The sequence below is a fragment of the Pocillopora damicornis genome, chromosome 2 (genome assembly GCF_964200805.1).
Source record: "Pocillopora damicornis chromosome 2, jaPocDami1.2, whole genome shotgun sequence".
NCBI classification, from domain to species: Eukaryota; Metazoa; Cnidaria; class Anthozoa; order Scleractinia; family Pocilloporidae; genus Pocillopora; species Pocillopora damicornis.
Window position 1 is genome coordinate 36,672,429 of NC_142671.1, and position 26,033 is coordinate 36,698,461.

The 26,033-nt window shown below is 39.3% G+C and overlaps 2 protein-coding genes and 1 non-coding gene across 3 annotated transcripts; 2 read left to right on the forward strand and 1 right to left on the reverse strand.

Annotated features, from left to right (window-relative positions):
• Positions 1 to 1,859: 1,859 nt before the first annotated feature.
• On the reverse strand, positions 1,860 to 6,620 carry LOC113685568 (metal transporter CNNM4). The gene is made up of 3 exons (XM_027203091.2): positions 5,133 to 6,620; positions 3,587 to 3,718; positions 1,860 to 3,233 (listed from the first exon to the last, which is right to left on the reverse strand). Exons 1-3 carry the CDS (start codon positions 6,610 to 6,612, stop codon positions 2,749 to 2,751), a joined length of 2,097 nt encoding a protein of 698 aa, XP_027058892.2. The 5' UTR covers positions 6,613 to 6,620; the 3' UTR covers positions 1,860 to 2,748.
• A 123-nt stretch (positions 6,621 to 6,743) lies between these two features.
• Positions 6,744 to 6,844, forward strand: Trnai-gau (transfer RNA isoleucine (anticodon GAU)). Its single transcript has 2 exons — positions 6,744 to 6,780; positions 6,809 to 6,844. It is a non-coding gene; the product is annotated as a tRNA-Ile (tRNA).
• A 472-nt stretch (positions 6,845 to 7,316) lies between these two features.
• Positions 7,317 to 25,819, forward strand: LOC113685576 (catenin alpha-2). The gene is made up of 27 exons (XM_089196015.1): positions 7,317 to 7,571; positions 9,044 to 9,233; positions 9,760 to 9,926; positions 13,248 to 13,367; positions 13,491 to 13,580; positions 14,011 to 14,184; positions 14,780 to 14,983; positions 15,393 to 15,482; positions 15,869 to 16,021; positions 16,327 to 16,419; positions 16,630 to 16,786; positions 17,236 to 17,436; positions 17,875 to 17,978; positions 18,454 to 18,501; positions 18,910 to 19,024; positions 19,406 to 19,672; positions 20,208 to 20,408; positions 21,003 to 21,266; positions 21,663 to 21,869; positions 21,960 to 22,105; positions 22,586 to 22,767; positions 23,382 to 23,430; positions 23,508 to 23,564; positions 23,906 to 24,040; positions 24,361 to 24,453; positions 24,627 to 24,647; positions 24,905 to 25,819. The coding sequence occupies exons 1-27, from the start codon at positions 7,443 to 7,445 to the stop codon at positions 25,079 to 25,081; spliced, it is 3,834 nt and encodes a 1,277-aa protein (XP_089052141.1). The 5' UTR covers positions 7,317 to 7,442; the 3' UTR covers positions 25,082 to 25,819.
• The last annotated feature ends 214 nt before the right edge of the window (positions 25,820 to 26,033 follow it).

Here is a 26,033-nt window from a genome sequence, read left to right on the forward strand (position 1 = left end):
GAGATGTAGGGGTGCTTGGTACGAAACGAGAATGCAATACTTGCGATATGTTAACCGTGTTATAACGCACAAAACTGGAACCTTAGCCTACTTTGATGGCTGTCTTGTAGGAGTTATAAACATAATTGCACGCTTTGATTACGTTTCGCTGGTGATAGAGTACAAGGCAATTGAATAAGCCCTGTTATTGTTTTTTTAGAGGGCACGGTAACGAATCTTGCAATCTGATTGGTTCTTTACCCGGTCAGTATTTTCCTATCTCTGCCCACGGGCCACGGTAACGCTTTCGTGAGTCTCCGAGTACATCCCAACTTTCGTTGTCATTTTTCATAAATATACCTCGTTTTCCGGCTGGGCAGTATTTTTAAGCAAACACGTCGGTCACTACCTCAAGCCGATAAATAACTTATGAATCCTCCCTTTTCTCTCTAACAAATCACTTTGGTTGACAGAAAAATATTGGTTTCAGAATGAATTTGTATAAACAACAGTGTCATTACGTTGTTGACAAGCGGCCTAAAAACCGTCAGCAATTAATTTTAATCGTTCACAAAAAGTACCCAGATAGTTGAAACGTGAGGTATTTGGTTACAGTTAAACTGAACGATGGAACTTTCATTCATTTAATATCTGAATTTCCTCGAGCAATTTGTTCATAGTAAAAAAAAAGCGAGCGAAGTTTTAATTTAAGTTCTACAACAAATATACGCTCCTGGTGAGTCTTTCCAATTCCGTTCAATTTGGACATTTGTACCTTAAATTGCACAACAGAAATTGAAGGAATGTTTTTAGAAAAGGCCGCATTACATTCCCTTGTGTCTCGTTGGAGTGTGCCGTTCGAATTTAGTTTTTGTGAAGGAAAGATCAGAGTTAAACACGCCATTACAGCAAACAAACGAGCAAACTCTCACAACTTCAAAATAAAAAGATTGAATTTACTCACAATTAATTTCCTCGCCGTTTACTTAATGAACAGAGGTAAATCTTCGTACATGAATGAATGGTCGATGAGAGTAAATAATACTTTCCGTTAGATCATTAACTGATTTTTAAGAAAACATTGTCGTGACAGTCCTTGCCAAACTAGTTCTGTTGGTTTTCAAATGTTCCTACGATTTTTTTTTTCTTGCGCACTCTCTAATTGACAGATGTCAGATTGTGACAGATACTTGTAAAAATAATGTTTCAAAGTTTGTTTGGAAGCCTTTTAAATCACCTTTATCGTTACGGAAATGAAAATGTTTCGCTGAGGCATCTCTCTTAAATTTGCATCACCTCTATTTTAACTACCATTTACTCACTCAAAAATTGTTCAGTTTATGGAAGATCTTGCCGTATTTACGGCCATAAGTCATTCGGGTTCTTTCGGAAAGAATTTCGTCAAGTTTAAAAACAATAAATATGTTATTTACCGGCTAAGGGTCGGTTCGTATGGTGAAAAACTGTGACCTCGGTCTTGAAAATGCTGCCCTCGGCCTACGGCCTCGGGCAGTATTTTCAAGACCTCGGTCACAGTTTTTCACCATACGGACCTCCCAGCCGGCAAATAACATATATGTATTAGGGCTGTCTCTCAATTTCCTTCTTTCCGATCCCGCAAATACCAGCATCGTCTACACGGGAGAATTCGTCCTGGATAAGTTCTTCCTCAATAGCTCCTCCTGTTTTAGAACTAACAGGTCTGTCTCTAAACAAGGTAACTTGTCAAGGAACTTGTTTCATTCTGGCGCATGTACAAAGCAAAGCTGAACCCCTTTATAGGAGAAAATCTATAAAGGAAAAAGGTCTAAAAACGGCCAGTGGTAATGTGGTTTAAGAGTTCAAGATGAAAGGTTCCAAAGACATGACTCAACTAACTCTTTCTAGCGTGATTAATTTTATTGAACTAAGAGATTGAAAGTGATTCAGCAAACATCGGATCACTAATTATGAACTCTCTTATGTCGTTGTCTCTTAGAAGAGAAAACATAATCATGCTCTACTTTTCTTATTGTCCTGTGCATAAATGTTAATTTGATTTAATTACCACAAGTGGTAAAATGGAAGTCAACGTGTGAAATTTCACGGTATCATTAAATATTTCAAAAAACCAATTCATCCATTAAATTAATCCCTAACAGCAACTAAACTTGATGGCATAACAAACGATAGGAACAATTTCAAGTTGGTTTCCATTCCTATAAAATTTCATTTGAAACATTAAATCAAAAAACCCAGTTTGATCTGATACAAATTTTCTTCAAAAATTACTGCATTTTTTGACATGTGAGCTATGAAATTGGAGACATTCCAGAAGGCTCAAAATATTATCCTCTGAATTGTGTTCAGAGGATTTCAGTTGAACTTTGCTGTTTCAGCTTTTGCGCCCTAACTCCCAGAAGTGATAAAGTCAAGTCAAAACACAAATAACAAAAAATCAAAAGGACATATTTGCATAGTGTAAATGAATTTGTGCCAAATTGTTCTATCCAAGTCATTCTCAAAGTAATTTCCATTTAAAAACAAGAGAAAAAATGTTATACTGTCTAAATCATATCAGCTAGAAGCACTTTTCAAAGAAAAGATGGTAAGCTATCTTCATTCTTACCTTATTCAGTATACTGGAAAAAATAAAAGCTAAACAAATCATTTATGTTAAATCAAATGCATAGTTTTGTGTAATTTCTTTGACGTGAACAAAATTTGGATCCTAGCCTTAATATTTTATACAGTGTAATTCTTTCATAGTCTTATGCAAAAATGATTGCATTAACAAGTTGTTTCCAAGAAAATATTGCCAGGCTGCAGTTGTGGGCCATTTCTATGATTCATTCCATTTGATCCTGGAATGGTCCCATCTGGCTCTGACTCCCGTCCCATTAAAGTCGCACGCACTGCCTGCTTGTACATTCCTGTTGGTATTTTCAAGCACATAACATCTGTAACCACACGCACAGAGTAGTCTGGTATGTACTGACCGAGGGGTTTTGCATTCAGTGATGACAGTAGTGCCTTTGTGCCAAAGCTAGTAAAGGGGCCCTCTTCGAATGTGAGCTCATCTTGTCCAATAGTAACTTCAACTTTTCCTTGAATAATCAGAGTGAAGAATTCAGCCACAAATCCTTTCTTGTACAGGAACTTCAGGTTGTCATCCATCTCATCATGTAATTTGATCTCTTGGACAACATCAGGCTGGTTGATTAAACGTTTCAGCATGTTGAAAGAGATGACATCATTGCTGAATGCTTCTACAACTGTCATAAAGAACACAGCACATCAGCATTGCAGCAAAGAAGATCATTAAGAAACTCAACATACCAGATCACATCTGCACTCAGATGCAAAGTTTATTAATACCTACTCCTGCATTTAAGATATGTGAGTAGAACTGTATGTACATTGCTAAAAACAAGTGTTTCAATAACATTTTCTGTGAGCAGAGTGTAAAAAGCAGCTGTGCCCAAAAAAGGACCTGTGAGGCAAAATCCAAACACAAGAACCCACTCTGAGGCTACACAGACAGCAAGGAGAGGTCTTTTGAGAGGCAGAAGACCACCAGTAACCCATGGCTTAAAAAGGATCATATTAAATCATTTGAACTTCCCACCTGTGGTAAGATACTGCAGTATTGCTAGCTGTAGCTGGGGAGACACTTTTGGCTTCTGCTGCTCTTCTGTGAAAAACGATAAATCAACAGGTCCCTTTCGTCCTTGAATGACTTGTCTAGATTTATTATCCACTGTTAAATACAAGAAAGAAACAAGCTGAAAACATGGAAACCAGATATAGAGTACCTGCAAAATACTGTGCGCCCACACAACCACACTCTTTTTTTGACCTATCTCTCTGTCTTCTGTCAAGAGTCTGCTTGTCAACATTTCTCTAACTTTATTCTATAAGACCCAACTAATAGTGAGGGTATTGTTTAGTTAAAAGCAGGGTAATGATAAACCGTCAAAAACTCTTGGAACTGAGCTACAAACCATTTCAAATTGTTAACATTAATTTTATGAAAAAACACTCAAAACACCTGGGTGCCAGTCAATCAATATAATTGCACCAAGTACAGGATCAGATTTATAAAATAAGATAACTGTAGACTTGGGCAACAGACACACAAAGACAGAAAAACAACAAGACAAAATAAAAAAGAAAGAGAGAAAGAAATACAAAAAACAAGAAAAAATGGAATAAAATTAAGGACAAACAGTATTTAAAGCTATTTTCTAGGGTATTAAGCAATTCTCCTGTGAAACACCAAGCCACTTAATCTCTTTTGAATATCTCATGCTGATATTTCACAGGTATCCTGTGACTTTTACATATACATTTTTTAATTAAATAAAAAAGATAATACTACAGAATCTGGAAAAATGTTTTAAATTGGGAAATTACACCTAATTTGCATCAAGCATTTCCTTTTTCATTACAGTGTGTGTATTAGAAGATGAGGATGAAGAAATATGTACTTGCACATAAATGCAGTATATTCAATTGCTTATATTACTGAATATTTTATTTGTGGGTAATAATCAAATCGAACCAACTTTGAGGTTAAATAAGAGCCAAATCAATGCAGGCTTTTATAATTAATGATAGTGAACTTCAAGCCACAATTTTTTCACAATAACCAACAATATTTTCAAAACAAGTTTTTCCATTTGCACCTCTGTTACTTTAAGAAAATCTCAGGAAAAACTGGACCTAATAAGTATAAAGCAGCTTACTTCAATCTAAAAATATTGTAATTTATTTTAAACAATTTTGGTGAAACAACATTGGCCAATAATCATTCCAAGAAGTGAATAATATCATGTGTTTTGATAGCTGAAATTGACATGTATATTGATGTTGTTGATATTAAACAGTTCACCAATGACAATAAATTTTCTATTTCTTCATTTTTTTTTTAACAATTTTCAAAGCACATCGAGCTTTATCACTGAATATAAGACAGGTATGGAAAATAATGTAACTTCTTACAAAGAAAGATTTCTTTCATTATTCAAACTGTGGTGATGTGATTACCCACATAGACTACTTTAAATTCTCATGAGCTCTAGTTTCTCAATGTTTGTTTTACTCCTGCAAAAAAATGTATAATATACATGCTAATCAATACAAATTATTTATCAAAGAGATACTATACTTACAATAGATGTCTGTTTCATCCACAATCTCTGACTGGATTATTTCCTCAAGGATGTCTTCCAAAGTAACAATACCTATGGCTTCATAAAAGGGGTCTCCTTCACCCTCATTATTCACACGTTGAACTACTGCCAAGTGCGAATTCCCCTTTTTAAAGTCTTCAAGCATTGTATCCAAATGCACATCATCATAGACTCGCTGGACACGATGATTGTAGAATTTAATAACAGAGCGCAGTGGAGTACAGTCATCCGTGTCAATAAAAGCTAAGTCTTTAACCAGTAACAAGCCCACAATATTATGCCGCTCACCATCAAACACGGGAATGCGACTGTGCCCTGATTGCATGATGCTTGCAATAGTTCTAAAATCAAGGATGGACAATATATCCAGTAGATAACAGTCATCTAACTTAGTCATAACCTCTTCGACAGTTTTACTCTTGTAATTTAATACTCCAGAGATGATGTTCATTTCATCACCTTCCAAATCATTGAATTCTGCAGTAACTTTTAACATTTCTTGTAACTGTCTCCTATCATATACTGTGCCTATCTCATCACCTAATATCCAATCTAAAATCTTGCTAATAGGAAAAGACACAGGAAAAGTGACTATCATGAAAAATCTCGTTATCCAAATGGTGTGTGCACCCACAGCCAAACCATGCCTGGAACAAATACTTTGAGGCATTATTTCGCCAAATATAACAATTCCAGCGGTGGAACCCAAAATAGCAGCAATTCCGCTGCCGATTAAGCCGTCTAAAAGAATTGTGAAGGACGTATTTACTAAAACATTGCCCAACAACAACGTACATAGAAGGTAATTCCCATGTTTGCGTAGTGGAGTGATAATTTTGGCGTACTTTTGTTCGTTGGAATTGCCGCAGTTCATGACAATTTTAAGCTCTGTTGGATCAAGAGCCATTAGCCCCAAATTGAGCCCGGAGAACAAGCCTGACAGCAACATCAAAACTACGATAAATGATATCTTCAGCCACAGAGGTAGATCAGTCTTTCCTTCGCACTTAATCTGAAGAAGAGGATCGTCTGAACCCCCTTGATGTAACCATTCGCTTTCATTGCTGGACTGAAGGCAGACATAATGCGGTTTCCCACAGCTTTCCTTCGGTAAACTCACTTTGGCTTCTCCTACATACTGCTGAAGGTTGTTTGCAGTGAACTCTACAGGCTTCGTTCGATCCTCATCGCATTTTGTCTGAGATTTTTCCGCGGTAGTCGTAAAAGTAATGCGAGAGTTATGCGTAAACCCTGCACCGTAGAATCGTAGCGTCACTAAATTATCCGCAGCTATTACGAGAACACCATCCACGATGGATGATTTACCACCTGAATCACCGACAGGACTTATTCCTGTCACGCGGGCCTCACATTTTACAAACCTGAGAAAAGCAGAAGCTGTAATAAAACTAAACGTAAGGACATAAACATTGTAACTTCTGAAGAAGATGGCGGCCATCCGAGACTGACGATCTCGTGATGAACGTCCCGACGATGATTCACGAGGATTTACCGGAAGACACCAAATATGGACTTGCCATAGACTAATAGATTTTTTTAGTTAAATTTTCCCATCTTTCTTTCAGAGCTGGTCCGTTAGCTCAGTCGGCAGAGCGCGGTGCTGATACACCTGGATCTTAGATCCAATGCTAGTAACGCCGAGGTCGAGAGTTCGAGCCTCTCACGGACCACAATACTTTTTTTTATTCTCCGCCAAATTTTTTTTTCTTTCCCACTTTTTTTCGCCGGCTGATTTTTATTTCTTGGAATTTTTTTTCTTGGCCTTATTTGTTTTCTAAACCTCATGGTTGGCTTTACAAAAAACCTTATTTCAACGGGTTTTTTCGTACCTTTTAAACTTGCGGCTGATCAATAGGAGAGAAAATTTAATCTAAAATTAATCTAAAAATGTGTTATTCGAAACGCTTTTTATTGGCAAAACGCACCCCCTTCTCTCATGTAACCAAAAAAAATTAGTTTTGCCGCTACGAAAAAACCAACAAATGTGATTTATCTGGTCTCACGAACGTCTTCATTACAGTTTCATACGATAAATTTAATGATTTGTTCAGTGAAGATAGAATAAGCTCTTCATCCATTCATCTGGTAATTTTGCCTAGCCCTCCCTCCCTCAAAATAATTTTAGGCGTAGCATTCCAACCTAGTCACGTGATAAAAATAATCCGCATATCCGTTTTGTAGCTTGGCGAGAAATATTTCAAACGCACTTCCAAATTTAGTGATTGTGGCTGGTGTCCTGTTGACGTTTCAGGACGTTTTTATGCAACCATGAGTCGAGGGACGACTTCGGTGACCGGTGACATAAAAGTGGAGAAGAGTAAAATGAAATGGGATCCAAAAACTCTAGAAATTCGGACGCATTCAGTCGAGAAGACCCTCGAGCCACTTGTTCACCAGGTAAATTTTGTGCTGTTGAGTTATCCAGCTTACCTCGATTTTTAGTGGAGTTATTTTCTGAAATATCAAACGATGTCTCAACACGGTTTCTTAGTGATGGCTCAAGAAAAACATTCTGTCCAGTTGCGAAGAGCGGAGAGCGTCCATGTATCCAAGTTTTTTCTCCTCGATCAAATTGGCGTCTCGTCGAACGATGAAATATTCCGTACTGTTCTTGCTGCAGCTTGAGTGTTTTTACTTTAACATGTAAATTAGCTTTAAGAGCAAAATTCAAGTTTTTATCTTACCTAGAACTCTGTGAAAACCCTGTATAATCTCCATTTTGGCGGTAAGATCTTCTACACTTAATTCCAGGTGAACAGAGTCAAAATATTATCAACGTTTACTTAACTCTTCCTTTCTGTTCACTGGGCCATCGTTTAGCTTAAAACTGAACGAATTTTAGCAACAAATTACGGATTGTCATTGGATGTACGTTAGACCACCGGGTATTTTGCGTCCGTGCTGTTAGCGAATCCTTAAAATCAATGTTGTAAACCGTTGATAAGGAAATTTTCAGCTATTTAAACCGGCGATTTACCGGTGTCTCGTTACTAAGAATTCAGCGATAAACGAGGGTGCGGCCATTTTCCTTTCCTAAAATGACAACCAAAAATATTATCAACCGCGTATTTGTGTAAATAATCTATGGAAGTCTCTTCGCCTCGTTTGGTTTTGAGTCCAGGACTGTCACTTGTTAAACGTCAAGTGTAGGTTCTATCAAGTGAGTTACAGTAATTGCTTCGGTGCCGCCTTTCATAATATGACAGTTATCAAGGTTGTCAAGGATGAGTTACCTTTCGTTCCTGTAATTATAAAGAAATTACTACCCTGCATGGGGTTAAATGTTGCCTCTCTGATCTTGGAATGTTTCATGTTGTCAACTGATAATAACTTTACTGAAAAGTTTTGTAAGTGCATGCACAGTGACTCCACATGTCAGTGTGTATCCACAATTTTTTCCCCTGTTATATTTTGTCATGACATTATTTTGATATAAGAGATCATGACAAACCAAACCTCACAGTAGATAGAAAAAGTTATTTCCTTGGACCAAAGTTAATGGTGCCCCAAAAATTTGTTATGCGGTCTTTCAAAAGGACAGCAATTTGTGCCACTAACACAGCGATGATCTCCATGTCTCAAGTGCTGTAAAGAGAGTTAAGTTTCCCTAAAAATTTTCAACCAGCTTCCACCACCAAAAATTTTAATCTTAAACAAGCCCTAAAATAGAAAGGAATTGCATGTGATGGCATTTTCTTATCTAATAATATTGTAAATGCTTGAATTCTGAAGGTAAAGAGCCCTTTTTATGTCTCTATCATCAATTCATGTAAGATGCATCTTTCCTGGAAAACTAGTAAATCTCTGTCGGGGTACATGTGTAAACAAGACCTTTTCATGACAGTGATCAACCATGTTCTTGTTTGCAGGTAACAACCCTGGTTAATCATCCAAAGAAAAAGGGTAGCAAACTTGGAAAATCTAAGAATGCCCATAAGCTTGCCCAAGACATTGAAGATGCTACAGCTCGGCTTATAAAAACAGGGGAGGAAATTGCTCAAGAGTTTCCTGAAATCAGAGAAGAAATGTTAGCAGCATGCAAGGACTGTCGTGGGGCAGGTATGGCCTGGGTAGTTGGATTTTATCAGTGGAATTACCATTAAATTGTTTTTTAAACTTCTTTAAGGCAGTTGAATAAGAAGCCAAAGAAGGTCTGATCTTCTTAAGTATAAAGATTTGATCTTGTCTTTCAATATGTCTGCATGGTATTTTAATCATTAAGCTATGTTTTGTCTATCAACATCATCTGTATGCCTTGGTAGTCCTTACATTTTTAAGGGATAAATGTTGCTGAAAATATGTTGTCTTACTGGTTGAACATGACCTCATTATTTCTCTATTAGTTTTCATTTTACTCAGACATAACTTTTCCTTAAGAGAAGGATAATTGGAGATTGGACATATAAATCATTGCTGTCAGTAACTAAACAGGAAATTTATATAACATCCTAGTAGCCACAAGGTTGGCAATAATTACCAGCAGCTAGCTATGTACAGTACTTAGTTAAAATTCTTAATTTACAATTCTTATATGTAACTGCAAGTAGATTTGTCAAGAGTTAAAGGTTTTCATCTTGCTTTTCAGGTGATTCAATGCAAATTGCAGCCAAAGAATTTGCAGATGATCCATGTTCGTCAGCCAAAAGAGCTTCAATGGTCAGGGCTGCTCGGGCACTATTGTCCTCTGTTACAAGGTTGTTGTGTGTTGCTGACATGGCAGATGTGTATCGCCTCCTTGCCTCACTGAAACTGGTCAGTAAAACATTTTGATTTAATACTAACAGTAATACCAACATCCCCTTCTTCTTTCTCCCCTCTGAGATATTAAGATTCTTCCGTCCTCACCTTCCATATGAATTTTGATGGCTATTAGTTCCACTTTTTGCATGTTATTCAAAATCATTGTTAGAAGTGTTCTTCAAGTGGTTAGTGTGGTGATGGCCAATAAATAAGCAGATTAACACGGATTAAACCTTTTGAAGTGTTTTAATTCACTGCACACGACTTTTACAACATGCCATGCTTTCCGCTACTCGAGATGCAACTCGAACCTACATTACACCATGTATGTGGCACGAAATGTCTCAATAGCCTAAACACTACATTCCCTTCCTTTGTCGCAATTAATTGCAGTTAATTGAGTTCAAGAAAAATGTCTTTATAACGAGCAACAACAATATCAAATACTCATAAACAATATGAGGGTTCAAACTGCAAACTGTTCTGAACAAAATCATGTTCAGTGAAAAGTCTAAAAAGTTAAAACAAGTCAGTTCATTTGTCCAGGACAAAGTCTTTAAATCTTCCAGGCAATTTCGTAGCACGGGTTGGTCTGCTTCTTGTCTCTGCCGTACTTGAGGTTGTGCTAGACTCAGGCATCGCTGGAGCTGGGCTTGGGGGGTTTGCTTCTCTGGAACTCTGTTCAGGAGGAGAAGACTCTGGCTCTCCAGGGGTGTTGTAAGGTTTGACAAAAGAGCTGTTTCTCCTATACAAGGTGCCATTGTCTGCTTTCAAGGTGAGTTCTTGTCCTTCCTTGGTCTGGACGGTGTATGGCTGAGGTTCAAACTTTGGAGCCAGCTTACCAGGTGATTTGGTGTTTTTAAGCAGAACCTTGTCACCAGGGACTACTGGGTTGAAAGTTGCATTCCTTTGCTTGTCAGCATAGAGCTTACTAGACAATTTGTGGTTCCAGTCTCGGTCTCTGATGCTTTCATCCAGCAGGCTCTTGTTGGGGCGTAATTCAGGCAGTTTTGTTTTCAACTCTCTTCCGAACATTAGAGATGCTAATGCTAACATCGAGAGAGAGAGGCATCCTATTCCTACCATAGAAGAAGTTCTCCATGACCTTAATGGTTCAACTGTATTCAGCAAACTAGATCTGCGCTGGGGATTCCACCAGATTGAGCTTGATGAAGAGTCCCGTCAAATTACTACGTTTGTGACACACAGAGGCCTTTACAGATACAAGAGACTAATGTTCGGCATTACGTCAGCCCCAGAAAAGTATCAGAAGATTGTGAATGATGTTCTGCAAGGTTGTGAAGGTGTTGCAAATATTGCAGATGATGTGATCGTACATGGATGTGGAATTGAGCAGCATGACAAGAATTTGCTGGCTGTTCTAGATCACCTCAGACAGTGTGGACTAACCCTGAATCCAAACAAGTGCCAGTTCAGACTTCCCAAGTTGACCTTCTTCGGACATGACCTGAGCAAGAGTGGAGTTACACCCAGTGAAGAAAAGGTAGCAGCAGTTCAGAATGCGAAACCTCCAAAGAATGTGGCTGAAGTCAGATCTTTCCTAGGCCTTGTACAGTACTGTGCTAAATTCCTGCCAAATTTTGCACAGGAAGCTGAGCCTATCAGACAGCTGACTAGAAAAGACGAGCCATTCGTATGGAAAGAAGTTCAGCAACAGTCTTTTGAGAAGCTCAAGTATCTCTTGACATGAGCAGAAACACTGGCATACTTCAAGAATGATTGCAAAACCCGTATTGTCGCAGATGCAGGTCCTACTGGTATCGGAGCAGTCCTAACACAATTCCAAGATGGAGTCTGGAGAGTGATTTCTTATGCGTCCAGGAACCTAACCGACGTCGAAAGGCGATATTCTCAAACCGAAAAGGAGGCACTTGCCTTAGTGTGGGCCTGCAAAAGATTTAATCTGTATGTTTACGGTCGTGACTTTGAACTTGAGACTGACCATAAACCTCTGGAATGTATTTACAAGAGTAAATCCAAGCCATCTGCAAGAATCGAACGATGGGTGCTCCGCCTGCAAAGCTACAACTTCCAAGTTATGTATCGTCCTGGAAAAACCAACATTGCAGACGCCCTGTCAAGACTTAACTCCCTGGACCAAAAGGACAGAAGTGGAGAGGAAACAGATGCAGTGAAAATGATTGCAGAAGAGATGCTTATGCCTTTGCCGTGAATGACGGAAACAAGACAAGTGGCATCATACATTTGAAAGTGGGAGGTGTAGAGTTAAAGGATGTACTTATTGACTCTGGAGCATCATGCAACCTTGTGAACAAAGCTACGTGGGAAAGTTTGAAGCAACAAGGAGTGAAGTGCACATCCCATCCTCGTCGCCAAATGTGGTGATGGCCAATAAATCAGTCAAGATCAATAAATCAGATCAATCAACTGATACCGGATAGCCTCATCCACTTTGTCAAACTCACACGAGACAGTTTGTTGTCGAAGGCGGCACACAAATTGATCGATAGTTTCGCTCTGGAGTTGTGCCATTTGTCGGAAACCATGTCTCTCGAAAGGTACGTTCACTTTTGGCGTAAAATATTTGTCAAGGATGGCTACACAATTGTCGAAGTTGTTCTGAGCTTCGTCTTCTGGTGCAAGTGTGTAGAAAATTTCTTGCAGTTCCATCCCACCTGAGTGCAGTAATAGAGCCACTTTTTGCACTTGATTCGTAATACCTTTCGATGCCACATACAAATGAAAAGCACGTTTCCAGCGTTTCCATTGAACGGAAAGAGTAGTCGGTTCTCCCTTGGGGTCGAAGCAAGGTAAACCACGAACTTCAAGAGTCTTTGGTTCGACGATCGAGCTCGGCGCTGGTTGTGGCGGCGTGTCGCTGGTTTCACCTCTCTCGGTGTCAGGCATGTCGCGAAATTCAATTTAAGGATCCACAAGAACCTTTATCCTGCTTTTTCCTCGTCGCCAAATGTGGTGATGGCCAATAAATAAGCAGATTAACACGGATTAAACCTTTTGAAGTGTTTTAATTCACTGCACACGACTTTTACAACACGTCATGCTTTCCGCTACTCGAGATGCAACTCGAACCTACATTACACCATGTATGCGGCACGAAATGTCTCAATAGCCTAAACACTACAGTTAGAAGTTTTGCTCTGTGGTTCAAAATACTCTGCATCAGCATCTTTGACCAACAGAAGATCCTATGTGTCAGCAGTTATGGATCTGATTCAGGAGTCACAAAAAATTGTTGACACAAATATAATCCCCTCTCATTAAGCATTAATCTAATTTTGTAGTTGTTTTATAAGTTAATTTTGAATCATTTTTGTTATTTACTTTGGTTAGGTGGAGAAGAGACTGAAGGAATTAGAAAAAGCTAGTAACACTGCAGACTTGTTGAATTCTTTTAAGAATCTTGGGAATGATTTGATGGACTTGGCAAAACTTTCTGGCAAGAGACAAGCAGTAAGTGATCTTAGTATTGTTTTCTAGAGGTTTCTTGGTTCTGTGACTTCTTGGTCAGACAGTCTAAACTGACACTGAATTCACCATTTAATGATTCAACTTTTGTTTCCTTGAAATATTCAGGACTTAAAAGATCCACATAGGAAAGATGACATGGCTGCTGCTAGGGCTACTCTTAAAGAGTCAAGTAAAATGCTGCTGTCCTCCTCCAAGGTAAATTTCTTTAAATCATTGTCTGCAGCTGTATCAATGTTTATTAGGCAAGTTCTACTTGACCTTTTGCAAATCTACAGCTGTATTTTAGCAGTTATTTTTTAGTTGTACTTAACAGTTAAAAGAAATATAAACCATTCAATTAATTATTAAGGGCTGAAAGCTTCCCTTGATCAGAGAATACACAGCTAGAGATTTGCACGATTTTCGTTAGGGACTTATTTTAAAATCTGTCAATGACTGAAAGACAATTCTAGGTTTGTATTGCTTTCAATGAATGTTGGATGTCGGCAAATTACATACACATACAGGAAACCTCCCCCACCTAGAGACATGTAAGTTCTGCAAAACTTAAGTACCTGGGCGTCTCATAAAACTTTTCAATTGAGAACTTTTTTTAGCATTGTGCTGACCTTTGTGCTTCTTTTAGGCCTATGTGCGTCATCCTGAAGTGGATTCTGCAAAAGCCAACAGGGATTTTGTGATGAAGCAAATGTCTGAAGCAGTGAATGCCATTTCAGGGGCAACACAGGCTACTGGCTCAGGTGGACCTCACCCATATGAGACTCCAGGGGCATTGGCAACAGCTTTGGATGACTTTGATGTGAGTAGATTGTGAAGAAAAACAAATTTTATCAAATTTTTCTAATATCAAGCAATTAGCACCTGTTTGGAAATTTACTGAGTCAGACACTGTAAGGCCTAAGCAAGGAAATAAGTGAATATCTAGTATTAACTGGTTACAGTCTCAGCTGTTGTTGGCAAACTAGTGGACTACTTTTGAGGTGCCACAGGGGAATTGAACATGGGACAACCATGGATAAAGCTGTTTATAAGTTAAAGGCACAATTCATAGTTTACCTTGGAACCCCCATATTTCAAAGTGAGCACCTGTCACCACACAGCATTGCCACTCCTTCCATTACTGGGTATGGCAGTGAGGGACATTTTGATACAAAAGTTATGCAGAAGCATTTTAACATCATGTTGCATTATGTGCTTAGCTGAGTGATACTTATAGAACATGTTGAGAGGAATACTTATCCAATATAACCTAAAGCTATTCCATCTTATCACATTCATGTGATTAATTAAATTGTGTCATAATACCCAGTTATTAGGATGAGCTTCCTTTTTTATTTTCAAAGTATCTAGTCATGTAGTACAGCTTAAACTGTGCATGTTTCTTTGTATTTCAGTCCCAGATCAACATGGATCCAACTTCATACTCTGAAAAGCGCACCCGTCCCACATTGGAGCAGCGTCTTGAAAGCATCATCAGTGGAGCAGCACAGTTAGCTGACTCAATGTCAACAAGAGATGATACACGGGACAAGATTATAGCAAGCTGTAATGGTGTGCGGCAAGCTCTCCAGGATCTACTGTCAGAGTATATGAATCATGTAAGAACTCCATATTACTCATGCAGATAACACGTATCATAAATTGATGGGACTTTTTGAGGACAGTGGTCCAATCTAAAACCTGCTTTAATACTCCAGCTGTTGACCCATAATTCTCCTTACAGTATCACTGGTGAATCAATTGTTTAGTTGTAAGAATAAGGAGTTATCATCAACTTTAGAAGCTGTGGATTATTCAGCAAATTTGCCTTTTCAGTACCATACAAAGTTGTAGAGAACAGTGGAGACTGTGCATACTGATGTTAGGTTGTTAATGGTTAAAATTTAGACTGACTTGTTCAGTGCCAAGGCTGTGGAATAGGAATGTTTTTGCAGAATCTGGTATTTGTGGAAATTAAGTCTTTGTCACAGTCTTTTGACATTTTGTTTTCCTTTCTTGGGTGTTTAGGCCACAGGAAAGAAGAAGGCTGCTCCTGGAGGGTCTCTAGACCAGGCCCTGGAAAGGATGTGTAACCGAACCAGGGAGCTGAGAGGCCAGGTAAAATAATTAATGAATAAGGCAGCTTTTGATATTTTATTTTTCCCCTTTAGAGTGATTTTGGCAGGCTTTTGAAAACACCTGTCATCAAAATCTGGGATGAATGCTAGGAGGTTAGGGTGTTGACCTACCCAGATTCCCTAGTTCTAGCATTGTGAAACTAGTTCTCCTCCTTTCATACATCAGTCTGAATCCTGCCTTTTCAGTTCCATCTTGTAGATGCTTAATCACTGACATCTTTTACAGCAAGTCTTCTTACATGTAACTCCATTCCTTTTACTGCTGCAGACTGAATCTGCAAGTCCATTTAAATCAACCAGTGCTTGGCCAGAATGTGGGCTGTTACTTTAAAGGAAAGTCACTAATATTTCTTGATTTTGTTCTAGTTGCGTCGTGCAGTTGTGGATCATGTTTCTGATTCTTTCTTGGAGACCACAATGCCTCTGATCATGATGATTGAAGCAGCTCAAGCTGGGAATGAGAAAGAAGTAGAAGAATGTGCCAAGTTATTTACAGACCATGCTGCAAAACTTGAAGAGGTGATTTTTCATTTTAATTAGTTTAGTTATTTGGTTCAACAGTGTACATTGTGCATATTTGTTACTGTTCAGTTTCATCCTTAGTGTAAGTTTTAGCTTTCTCTTTTTGTATCATACATTACCATACTGGAAAACAAATTAAGAGGACAGACACATGAACCTATCAGAAAACTTAAAGCAATAAATCCATGGTGATTAAGGGATAGGTTAATTTTTTTATCTGAATCTCTATCAAAAGGATTACATAGTAACCTGATTTTATTGAATCTATTTCAAAACAATTTTTGCTCTTCATGTTTCTTCAGGTGGCAAATCTTGCCTGTTCTATGTCAGTGAATCCTGAGAAGGTAAAGATGGTGAGACTAGCAGCAAAGAGATTGCAGAACTTGTGTCCTCAGGTAAAGATCAACTTTGCATAAACAGTGAGATTGTAATTAAGGATCAAAGTTTTAATGGAAAAAGTATGCTCCAAAAACTGTATGTATTGTACCTCTATTATTCAAAAGTATGGTTTGGAAAATTTGCCTCAATTTTTGTTCTGTACTTAGATTCGAAGCAGTAACTTTACAGTTGGTCATTTATTATGTGTATTTATGTATGAATTGTAGGTAATTAATGCTGCTCGAACACTTGCTGCCCGTCCTCACAGTAAGGTGGCTCGAGAAAATATGGATGTGTTCAAAGAGGCTTGGGAACAGCAATTGCAGGTTCTCACTGAGGCTGTTGATGACATTACTGGAATTGAAGACTTTTTAGCTACTACAGGTAAGTGCATTTCATGAGTGTAGGAGGGGAGGTGGAAGGAAGTTTGTGACAACCATCTTCATCAATAATAAATGATGATTGAATTTATGATAATGAATTAATTTTGAATGCTATCACCAGTTTTATCCCTCAAAGAGACCCCTTACTGGAATATCCTGTCTGTGCCCTTGTCACCTAAGTGTGCAGTGTTGTGTAGCTCTTTCAACTCACAAGATCTGATGGTTTATTCTTCCCCCAGCTGCTACGCAAACCTCGTAAATTACATGTAGTTGGGAGAATTTGGTTTTAGAATACAGAATCACACATTAAGGTCAAGAAAATCAAATTCTCCCTCTGATAAAGGTCAGTAACAAAGGAAATACGGTATAATTATAGAGAAGGGTAAAACTATGGAGAATCTGGATATTGATGTTAGGGTGTAAAGGGTGTTCTCTGTTGTGATCCATCAGAGGCTCATGTCTTGGAAGATGTGAACAAATGTGTCCAGGCTCTGCAAGAGAGAGATCCCGAGAATGTGGACAGGACTGCTGGACAGATACGTGGACGCACAGCAAGACTGGAAGATGTGGTCACTGCAGAAATGGAGAACTACCAACAAGGGCCATACACTGATAATGTGATGAGGGCAGTCATGTACATGAGGAATGAAGGTAAGAACTCTAGCTTGTACGCTATAAAAAGTATTTTTATACGCGAGTACTCCAAAATGACCAGTGCATCGACGTACTGTCGTTAATGTATGGCTTGAGTAAACAAATCTCAACAAATAGAAATTGCAATGCAATTTTTTATTCATGTTAAAAAAGAAGAGTGAAGCATTTGCTCGAATTGAATAATGACAAACTCTTATAGATTCTGTCCGACGAAAATGATTCACGAAAATTCTCAAAGAAATTAAATCCCTTAATATCCTTCATGGCAAGAAAAAGTACAACTATGTTCTGTTTTTCCTTTTAGTTTCGATTTACCCTTGAATTCTTCGCGGGAAACAGTGATACTCCCAGGGAAACAGAAGTACAATATAGGTGTGTCCTCTGGATCTTACATTAAGAGTCTAACAACATATGCTTCTGTATGTTCCTTTTCAGTGATTCCACACTTCGCTCAGAATGTTGAGAGATCTGTAAACACACTGGCTAAAGATCCACACGGAGAAGTGGATGAGGCTCAGTTTATTGATGCCTCTAAACTGGTAAGTTGAAGCTTAACGTTCAGTGCAGCAGTTATATATAGGTACTAGTCTTGGAAAATGACCGTAATAATTTATCAGAGGAAAACTTGCTAACAAACACAATTTGGAAATATCGCTTTTACATGAACTCGAAACCAACCCTTTCTAAAATTGTTGGAAAAGCCGTGGTCGTTTAAACCAGGATCAGCTTGTTTGATATGTTTTTTGCGTTCGTTCCGGCGTGCACAGGCAAACACAATGCCAGTGCGAGGAAAGCGCGTGGGGTGAGTCAATTAGTAGAGCGGAAGAGCGGGAAAAAATGATGGATCATGTTTTCGCGCCCCTTCTAACGAGCGTGACGAGCCTCAAGCGTTTTCTTCCGTCCGCCCGAAAAACGCGATTAAAAAATTAACGCCTGGCTATTCTGAGGTTTACGTCCAGGATATGTTAATTGAACCAGGAGGTAAATGTTTAAATAACAGCGTTATTATTTTAGGTGTATGAAGGTATAAGAGACATCAGGAAGGCTGTTCTCGCTGGAAGGGTAAGTTCATTTTATTACACCCATCTTTATCCATCTTTAGTTTCATTTCCATTAGCTTTCTTTCCTGCGGCCAGTTTCTCATTTCCTGGCCGATCCGTTCCGCGAGTCAGAAGTAATCAACGAAATAACGATGAATAGAAAATAAGAAAAGATTAATTGCAAAGATGCTATAGTGAGTGGCAAACGTCGTCTGTAACCGCCCTCATTTCCCCCCCGTCCTCTTTTCTATGTTGCCTAGTGCTGGTGTGAACAAAATGCTTACTAATTTTCATGCAACATTGTTTGGGGGAGGGGGGGGGGAGGGCTTTAAAGTGATGAATTACGGGATATATGTTTGATACATACACTGTTATGATCGCGAGAGAGACATTGACTCACATCTTCATTTTGTTATTTTTGTCTTCGTAGAGACGAGGTGGTCCTGGTGAAGAAGTGGAAATGGAGGATGCAGCTGCTGTGCTGTTTGCCGAGGCACAGGCTCGTGCCAGAGAACAAGCTGCCTATGAACAACTCAAAGCGAGTGGTATGTTGACAGAACAAAGTGATTGATTATTCAGAGAAAAGATAAAACTCGCACATGCCAATAGTGTTCAGTGAGGAGTTCCATGATGCACGATACTGTGAAACCATATTCGCTTCAATCTATTCTTGAATATGATTGCAATTAAAAAGTTACACAAAAGGCACCAAGGAAAATATGACAGGAGCCTTTTAGAAATCACATTAAAGACAAGCAAACTACATGAAGCGCGGGAAAACGCGGGTGACCAAGTCCCTATTGATTATCATTTGGCTTCTGATTGGTTGAAAGATGGCGCCAGTTTTGCAGGAAAATGCAGAGAAAAACCAATGTTATTTTAAATGCTTACTTAAAAGTTTGCCCAATTTCTGTTTATCATTCTAGGTAAATTACAATTTGAAGTGCGATCGGAGGGAGGTGAAGATGAAGGGGGAATGGGTGTGTCGTCTATCAAGGTGAACGGTGTGGAACATTGCCCCAGGAAGCCTGGGCACAATGTTGTTGTACTTGATCCGATTGGTGACGTGTACGCAGTCAGAAATTTTAACACCAATGCAGGGGAAGGCCCGGCTATGGGACAGTTTTTGAACCAACTTCCTGAGGATCATGTTGTTCTTGTGGCCACACAGGAGCTGACAAGCCGAGAGCAGGGTAAGGGTTAAAAACGAAGAGAACAGTTCTTGAGGTCGATCGGCCTGGTCATGGCGCTTTACAATCGTCTCGATATCCTGATTAGATAACGAAGCGCCTGCTATTTTTTCTTAACTTACTACCAAGCGTTTGAGAGAAAATTTCATTAAAAATGCAAAGTTCGCGTCAGCGTTATGTTAACATGAAATAAGCTACACAGTTGTTACATACGCAAGGGACAGAAGATAAGTGTGTTGCCTCTTGCGGCTCCAAAATTTATTGGATACACTGTGATGAACCAAAACCAAAGTAATAAAAGCATTCGATAGGTAAAACTGATGGAAATATTGTAAGGCTTCAATGTGATTGGAAAATGAAAACAGGCAAGTTTCCTGAAGCGCGACGAAACGCCAAGTCGCAACTGGGTTTTTTTTTATTCTAATCGGTGGGAAGGGTGGTGTTGGGTCTCCAGACCAATCACAAAACGAAGGAGGACGAAGCCATGCTTTACTTTTGACACTGAATTGAAAATTGCTTTACTTGGTTTGATCTTTAGGTAATAATGTGGCCGCCGCAGCACCAGCGCTGGAGCGTCTTGGAGCAGAGGGACCATTTGACCCTGGTTTTCATGGATCTTACGCCTTCTCTGGCTGTACTGGACCCGCACCAAGATTTTACACCAAAGCTGAGGTGCGACCCAGGTACCATGGACCGGCAATTGTGGCACAACTCATTCCCACTCCAGCTGCACAGAAAGGTTCGTTGTCTTAATTTGTTAATATTTTTCGTTTTGCTGCTGATAGCCATTTTTCGACTTTGTGGATCGCTAGTAGATATGTGTACCTGTAAATGAGAGCCATAGTGGATCACAGAATGGCATGTTGTTTTGTTTTTGGTTCAGAACTCTTACAGTAATTGCTTTGATTCTCACATTATTAGCAATACTGCTAGTCTTTTCATGCAGCGCAGTCTAGGACAAGCTTTAGAAGAGATGAACTACGGGCTCACTAACATGATATCCTAACAACTAGTAGTATTCAGTACAAGACTGTAATAGTATAGGAAGGTGTTGTGTTTCATGTTACGAAGGTCGGACAAAGAAAAAACCCGAGTCCCCCGAAAGATTCTAACCTCAGACCTCGGATGTTGCACCATTGAGCTACGGAATACTCTTTGGTGAGATAGGGCCAATGCTGGGGCGTGTTGTAGTGGAAATCTCTTTTCCATCAGAACACCGGAAGTCTGTTGGTTCATTGAACTATTTTTGAAACAAGTCTCATTTGTATTGGTAATTTTATTAACAGTGATAAAAAGTGATACCCGTGTAACGTCTATTGCTGCGTTGTTTCAGGAATGGTTCGTGTTGCGATCGTCGCTACCGGAGAAGATGATCCAAAGGGAACAGGCCGAACATCAATCAAAGTTAATGGCATCGAGAGATCGCCCATGCAGCGAGGACACAATATTGTCATACTGGACAGTGACAGAAACTTTATCATGGCGGCTAACTTTGACACAGCAGATCCGTCTAAAGGGGAGGGGGCAAAGATGGCCAAGTTCTTACAACAGCTTCCTCAGGAGAGGATAGTGTTGATTGGTACTCAGGGAACCACTGGTGAGTATAGTTTGTTACATGTGGCATCTTCACACAAATCAGTGATTACCAAGTATGACGTTCAGGCAAACGATTGTTCAAAACTGTGTCGCAGTTCTTGAACGTGATTGGTTATAGGAAGCCCGATTTGCGCACTAATTTGACAGTTATGCCTGTAATTTGATTGTCTAAGGGGAATTTTAGGCGTCATGCCGGTTTGAGTTGGACGGTGTGTTCTATTTGCTATACCAACTATTGAATTTAAAATTTTCGCAGAGAAAGTCATCTCTTTTGTTGCCATTTATTACTTGTGCCTTTAATCGATAGGTGTTTTGTTTCTTAAATACCGTCATAGTTTGACTTTACTTTTTCCAGTTACAAACATTAACTCATGGTTTTTCTCACTTGATTCAACAGGTACTTCTGTGAATGACGCAAAGGAGGCTCTTTATGAGATAGGTGCCACAGGCAATGTTCATCCTGGGTTCCATGGCTCTTGGGCCTTCGTGGGGTACACAGGGCCCGAGCAAGTTAAATGGGCAAAAAATATAAGCCAACCGCGGTACCAGGGACCTGCAGTTATCGAAGAAATGCTGACCAGTCCGTCAGCAGAGGAGGAAATAAGTAAGATGTCGTGGGTTGAATGCGATATTTACTATTCCATAACCCGAGATTAGTGAGATATTTACTTTGTTGTTCTTGGATTGTCCATAGGCGCCATGACAGCTGCGGAGTCTGAGTACGAACCAGTGTCTGATTACGAATTTGAGGGAGCAGTTTCTGATTATGAGGCACGGTCTGAGTTTGATGACACTGATGAATGGGAAAAGGATAAGAGTATATCAAAGAGGAGTGCAAGGGTAGGAGATACCACTGTTTGTCCTCTTTCTCTTACCGTAGGCAAGGGAGTGTTTCGCGTGTCGAGTTTCGCGCGTCGCGCGTTGCGTGTTGTATGACTAAAGCAAAAATACAGTCGCGAAGGAGGAAGTTTTGTAGCTTGAAAGCTGTGTGGTAGTGTAATTAAGAAGGATGACGGTATCGGGGCAAATTTTTGCGGTCCGAGTGTACCGAAATTTCCTTTGGATCTAATTTTTTTCGACTTTCTCTTTAAGCAGAAGAACATTGTCTAGGAAAGAAACGTCACTTACATTCATGATATTTCACTTTATTCTCCCACATAGCTTATAACTTTGTTTTGTTTTTTCGTGGACAATCCGGAAAATCCGCAGGAATTAAATCCAAAAAAATCCGTCTCACGTATTCAGTTCCTACACACGTCACATAATCGTCTTCTTGAGTTTGCAACATTAATTCTTGGTTATTTCTGATCTTGTCTCCAGTCCCTTATGAGAGCTCTGCCGGCAGAAGAAAAAGCTAAGATTGAACAGCTGGCCGAGGGACTGAAACTAGAGAAGAAAAAGCTGGAAAGAGAGTTGACCAAATGGGACGAAAGTGGAAATGATATTATTATCCTGGCGAAGAAGATGTGCATGATGATGATGGAAATGTCCGACTTCACAAGGTAGAGTACGTTTTTTACTGGTTTTTGCTAGTGACTGAGTTTGAGACGGAAATGAAGTTGGAGACGAGGTCGTTGGGGCGCTCACGAGGTATTGAACATTGGAAGGTGGATTCGTAAGCGGAGCCGCAAGATCGACGGAGTTGGAGTCGTGAGGAATTCGGAACGTGTTAGTGTTCATCCGATTCCGCAAATTCTCTTGTGAAACTAAGATCGTCGTAGTTGCAAATTTACCATTGTAATGCTGGTTCCGAGGCTTCCGAGTATGGCACTACCTCCAAAGTTTGTCTGCCTTACGATTCTCATTATGTTAGATCGGAGAATTTTGGTATTGGATCAACTAACAATTCCCTAATTAATATTTATCTTTATTATCATAACTTGTCGGTCTGATATATGTGAGGAGAAAATCTGTCTTGGTCACTCAAGGGAGTTACAGGTTTAGCAACGGAGTCACGGACGATATCAATATTATGCTGGTTGTTCCGATCATGTCATTATGCTTCTGATAACACCTCTAACTCAGGCCCCGTTTTTATTGGAAAACAGAATTGTCGTCAATAAGCCATGAAATTGTGAAATTTTCGTTAATTTTGTTGTTGTCATTTTGACTTCAGGGGAACAGGACCGCTGAAAACTACGATGGATGTGATTGATGCTGCTAAGGTAAGAAGCAGTGTTTTGGGTGAATTTCAGTGTTTATTGACCATCAATGATTATTCTATTCGTTCTTCATTCTTCAGAGAATTGCCAAAGCTGGAAGAAAGATGAATGAAAAAGCTACCGAAATTGCACAGAAGGTAAATTCTTAACTCAAGGAGGCATTATTGATCAACATGTTTTGGTAGCGGCTGAAATAGATTTCTGGGCCCAAAATGCTCTTTAAAAAAGCGCTCTAATTTTGTTGTGTGGATTAGAGGTTCTAAGCTCTTTGGTGAGTTTAGTTTGTGTTAGACTCTGACTCAGTGGAGACAAGTGAAGTGGGGGAAAATTGCATTCGGAAGGAACAGGCTATGTTTCTCTCGCTCGATATTTTCACTCTTCTGAACTGACTGAAATCCTAGAACAGGGTTTTGATTTTTGAAATTGTTGCGTTTCTTCATTTGGTTAATATACCAACTTCTACTTATATTTTTATTAGTGTCCTGATTCAAGTTCAAAGAACGATCTGTTAGCGTACATACAGCGCATTGCACTGTATTCCCATCAGCTGACCATCACAGCCCGAGTGAAAGCTGACGTACAGATGATCAGTGGTGAACTTGTAGTGTCCGGGGTAAGTTCGTCTTCATCACTGCTCCTCAGTAACATGATAACTTCTAATCTCCATTTGAATCATTGTTATTTCACAACAAAAGTTTTTTTGGGGGGGAGGGGGGCGGGAGCTTTTGCCTTCATTGGGTGTTAAGCTAAAGAAGCGACGTTCAAATGCGTTGCGTTTTTTTTCGTGGAAGGTCCTTAAAAATTGTACTTTACTTCTGACGAAATAATAAACTCGAAAAGATAGTGAAATGTGGGGAACATCGACTCGAATTCCACTTTAAAAAAGTAGGCATACGTTTTCCATCTGGTCTCATCACTATTATTTTCTTTCAGTTGGACAGTGCTACTTCTCTCATCACAGCGGCTAAAAATCTAATGAACGCTGTCATTTCTACAGTGAAGGCCTCGTACGTTGCTAATACTAAGGTATGGCTATCGCTCTCGTAATTCTCACTACATCTCTTTGTCTGGTTGAGCTTGTGTTTCTTGGGAGTTGGGTCAACCACACAATTAAATGAACATTTTATCAATGTTTTATCACTGGAAATTTATCTTTTGATGTCACACATAAATTTATACGTTTCCTTTCTGGTTTACAGCACAAGTCAGGAGATGCAAGGGTAAGAGAGAAATTCAACTTTTTGCTTAACAGTGTGGTTATCACTTTTTTCAGATGTAATCAATAAGGAAACTTTAGGCGAGGGTTTTGTTGTGTAGTTAGATACATCGTTAGGGCTTCCAATTCAAATGGTACTTTGTTATTTGCAACAAGCTTTTTGACCTCGGGAATACAATAATTTGAATTTGAAGTCACCTGTACCATTTTTTTGAAACCTTGTTCTCGGTAACACTTAACTTTTCCCTTCACGGAATCTAGGGCTCCAGTCTCACCTGGCGTATGCGTGCACCGGAGAAGAAACCGCTGGTTAACCTCGAAAAAGATGACCGCGTGCCACAATTACAGCGTGCAGAGAAAGTAAAACAAGAGTCGCCCATTCAGGCACTCTCTGAATTTGACACTTCGGAGACGAAACGCACACCCGACTTTTACTAGGCAGTAACATTTTACTGGCAGAGTGAACGATGAAAACTTGCTTGCACATGCATTGGATATAGTTCTTTTTATGACCCATGAAAATAAAATGCTGTAGGAAACCTTTATGTAACCTGCTCAAAAGAGCTGGGATTTGTCAAGTGCGACTGTGTGAAATTCGAAACGAATTCACAGACTATTTTTTAGCTTTTTAGGTAATTGTTGTAATGAATTTAATGTTAGGTTGATATCGCCTTGTTTGAAGTACGATCTCGTAGAAAAGTAGGTGATTAAAGGCTAGATTCTCTCAAAATGAAAAATGGTTGTAAAAAATTTTGTTAAAACTATCAGAAGGAGTACATGATTTGTTAAGCGTAGTTAGGGTACAGTGGAGGCATGTTACGTTTTGCCTACGTAACTGCTGAATTTTTATAGAAAGGCAAAATAATTTCTAGAGAGGAGACCCGCTGCAGGCTTTGCAATTTTAGGTAGCTGTCAACAATTCAAATGGCGTCATCGTGTCGCTAAGTAAGACTCTCATTTAGGAGGCCAAAGTTGCTAAGGGAATAACGTCACGGACGGTTCTTACAAACATGACGTGTTTGTCGTTGTCAAGCACCCTGCTTATTCAAGTCAAAGGTTTTTCTTTTGATCAGTCTGTGACAAAATTGTAACACTATTTTTGTAGTTAGGTAGCGTGGTTCCGAGAAATGCACGCAATGTCTTGCGTCACAAAATAAAACAGCACGAATCAATGGGTCTTCGCCTTAATGTCATATTCCAGGAAGCTCAAATACTGGAATAAAAGGAAATGAAAAATTTCTTCCCTTCAACGGCAGCTGCGCGAACACAATTTAACAGTTAGAAATTTCTTGTACGTCCCAGATTCCCACCTAATGTAGCGAAATTCATTGCGTAATGATGTTTTCCGCTAACCTTTGCGGTATCGACTTGGACCTCATAGATACCTTGA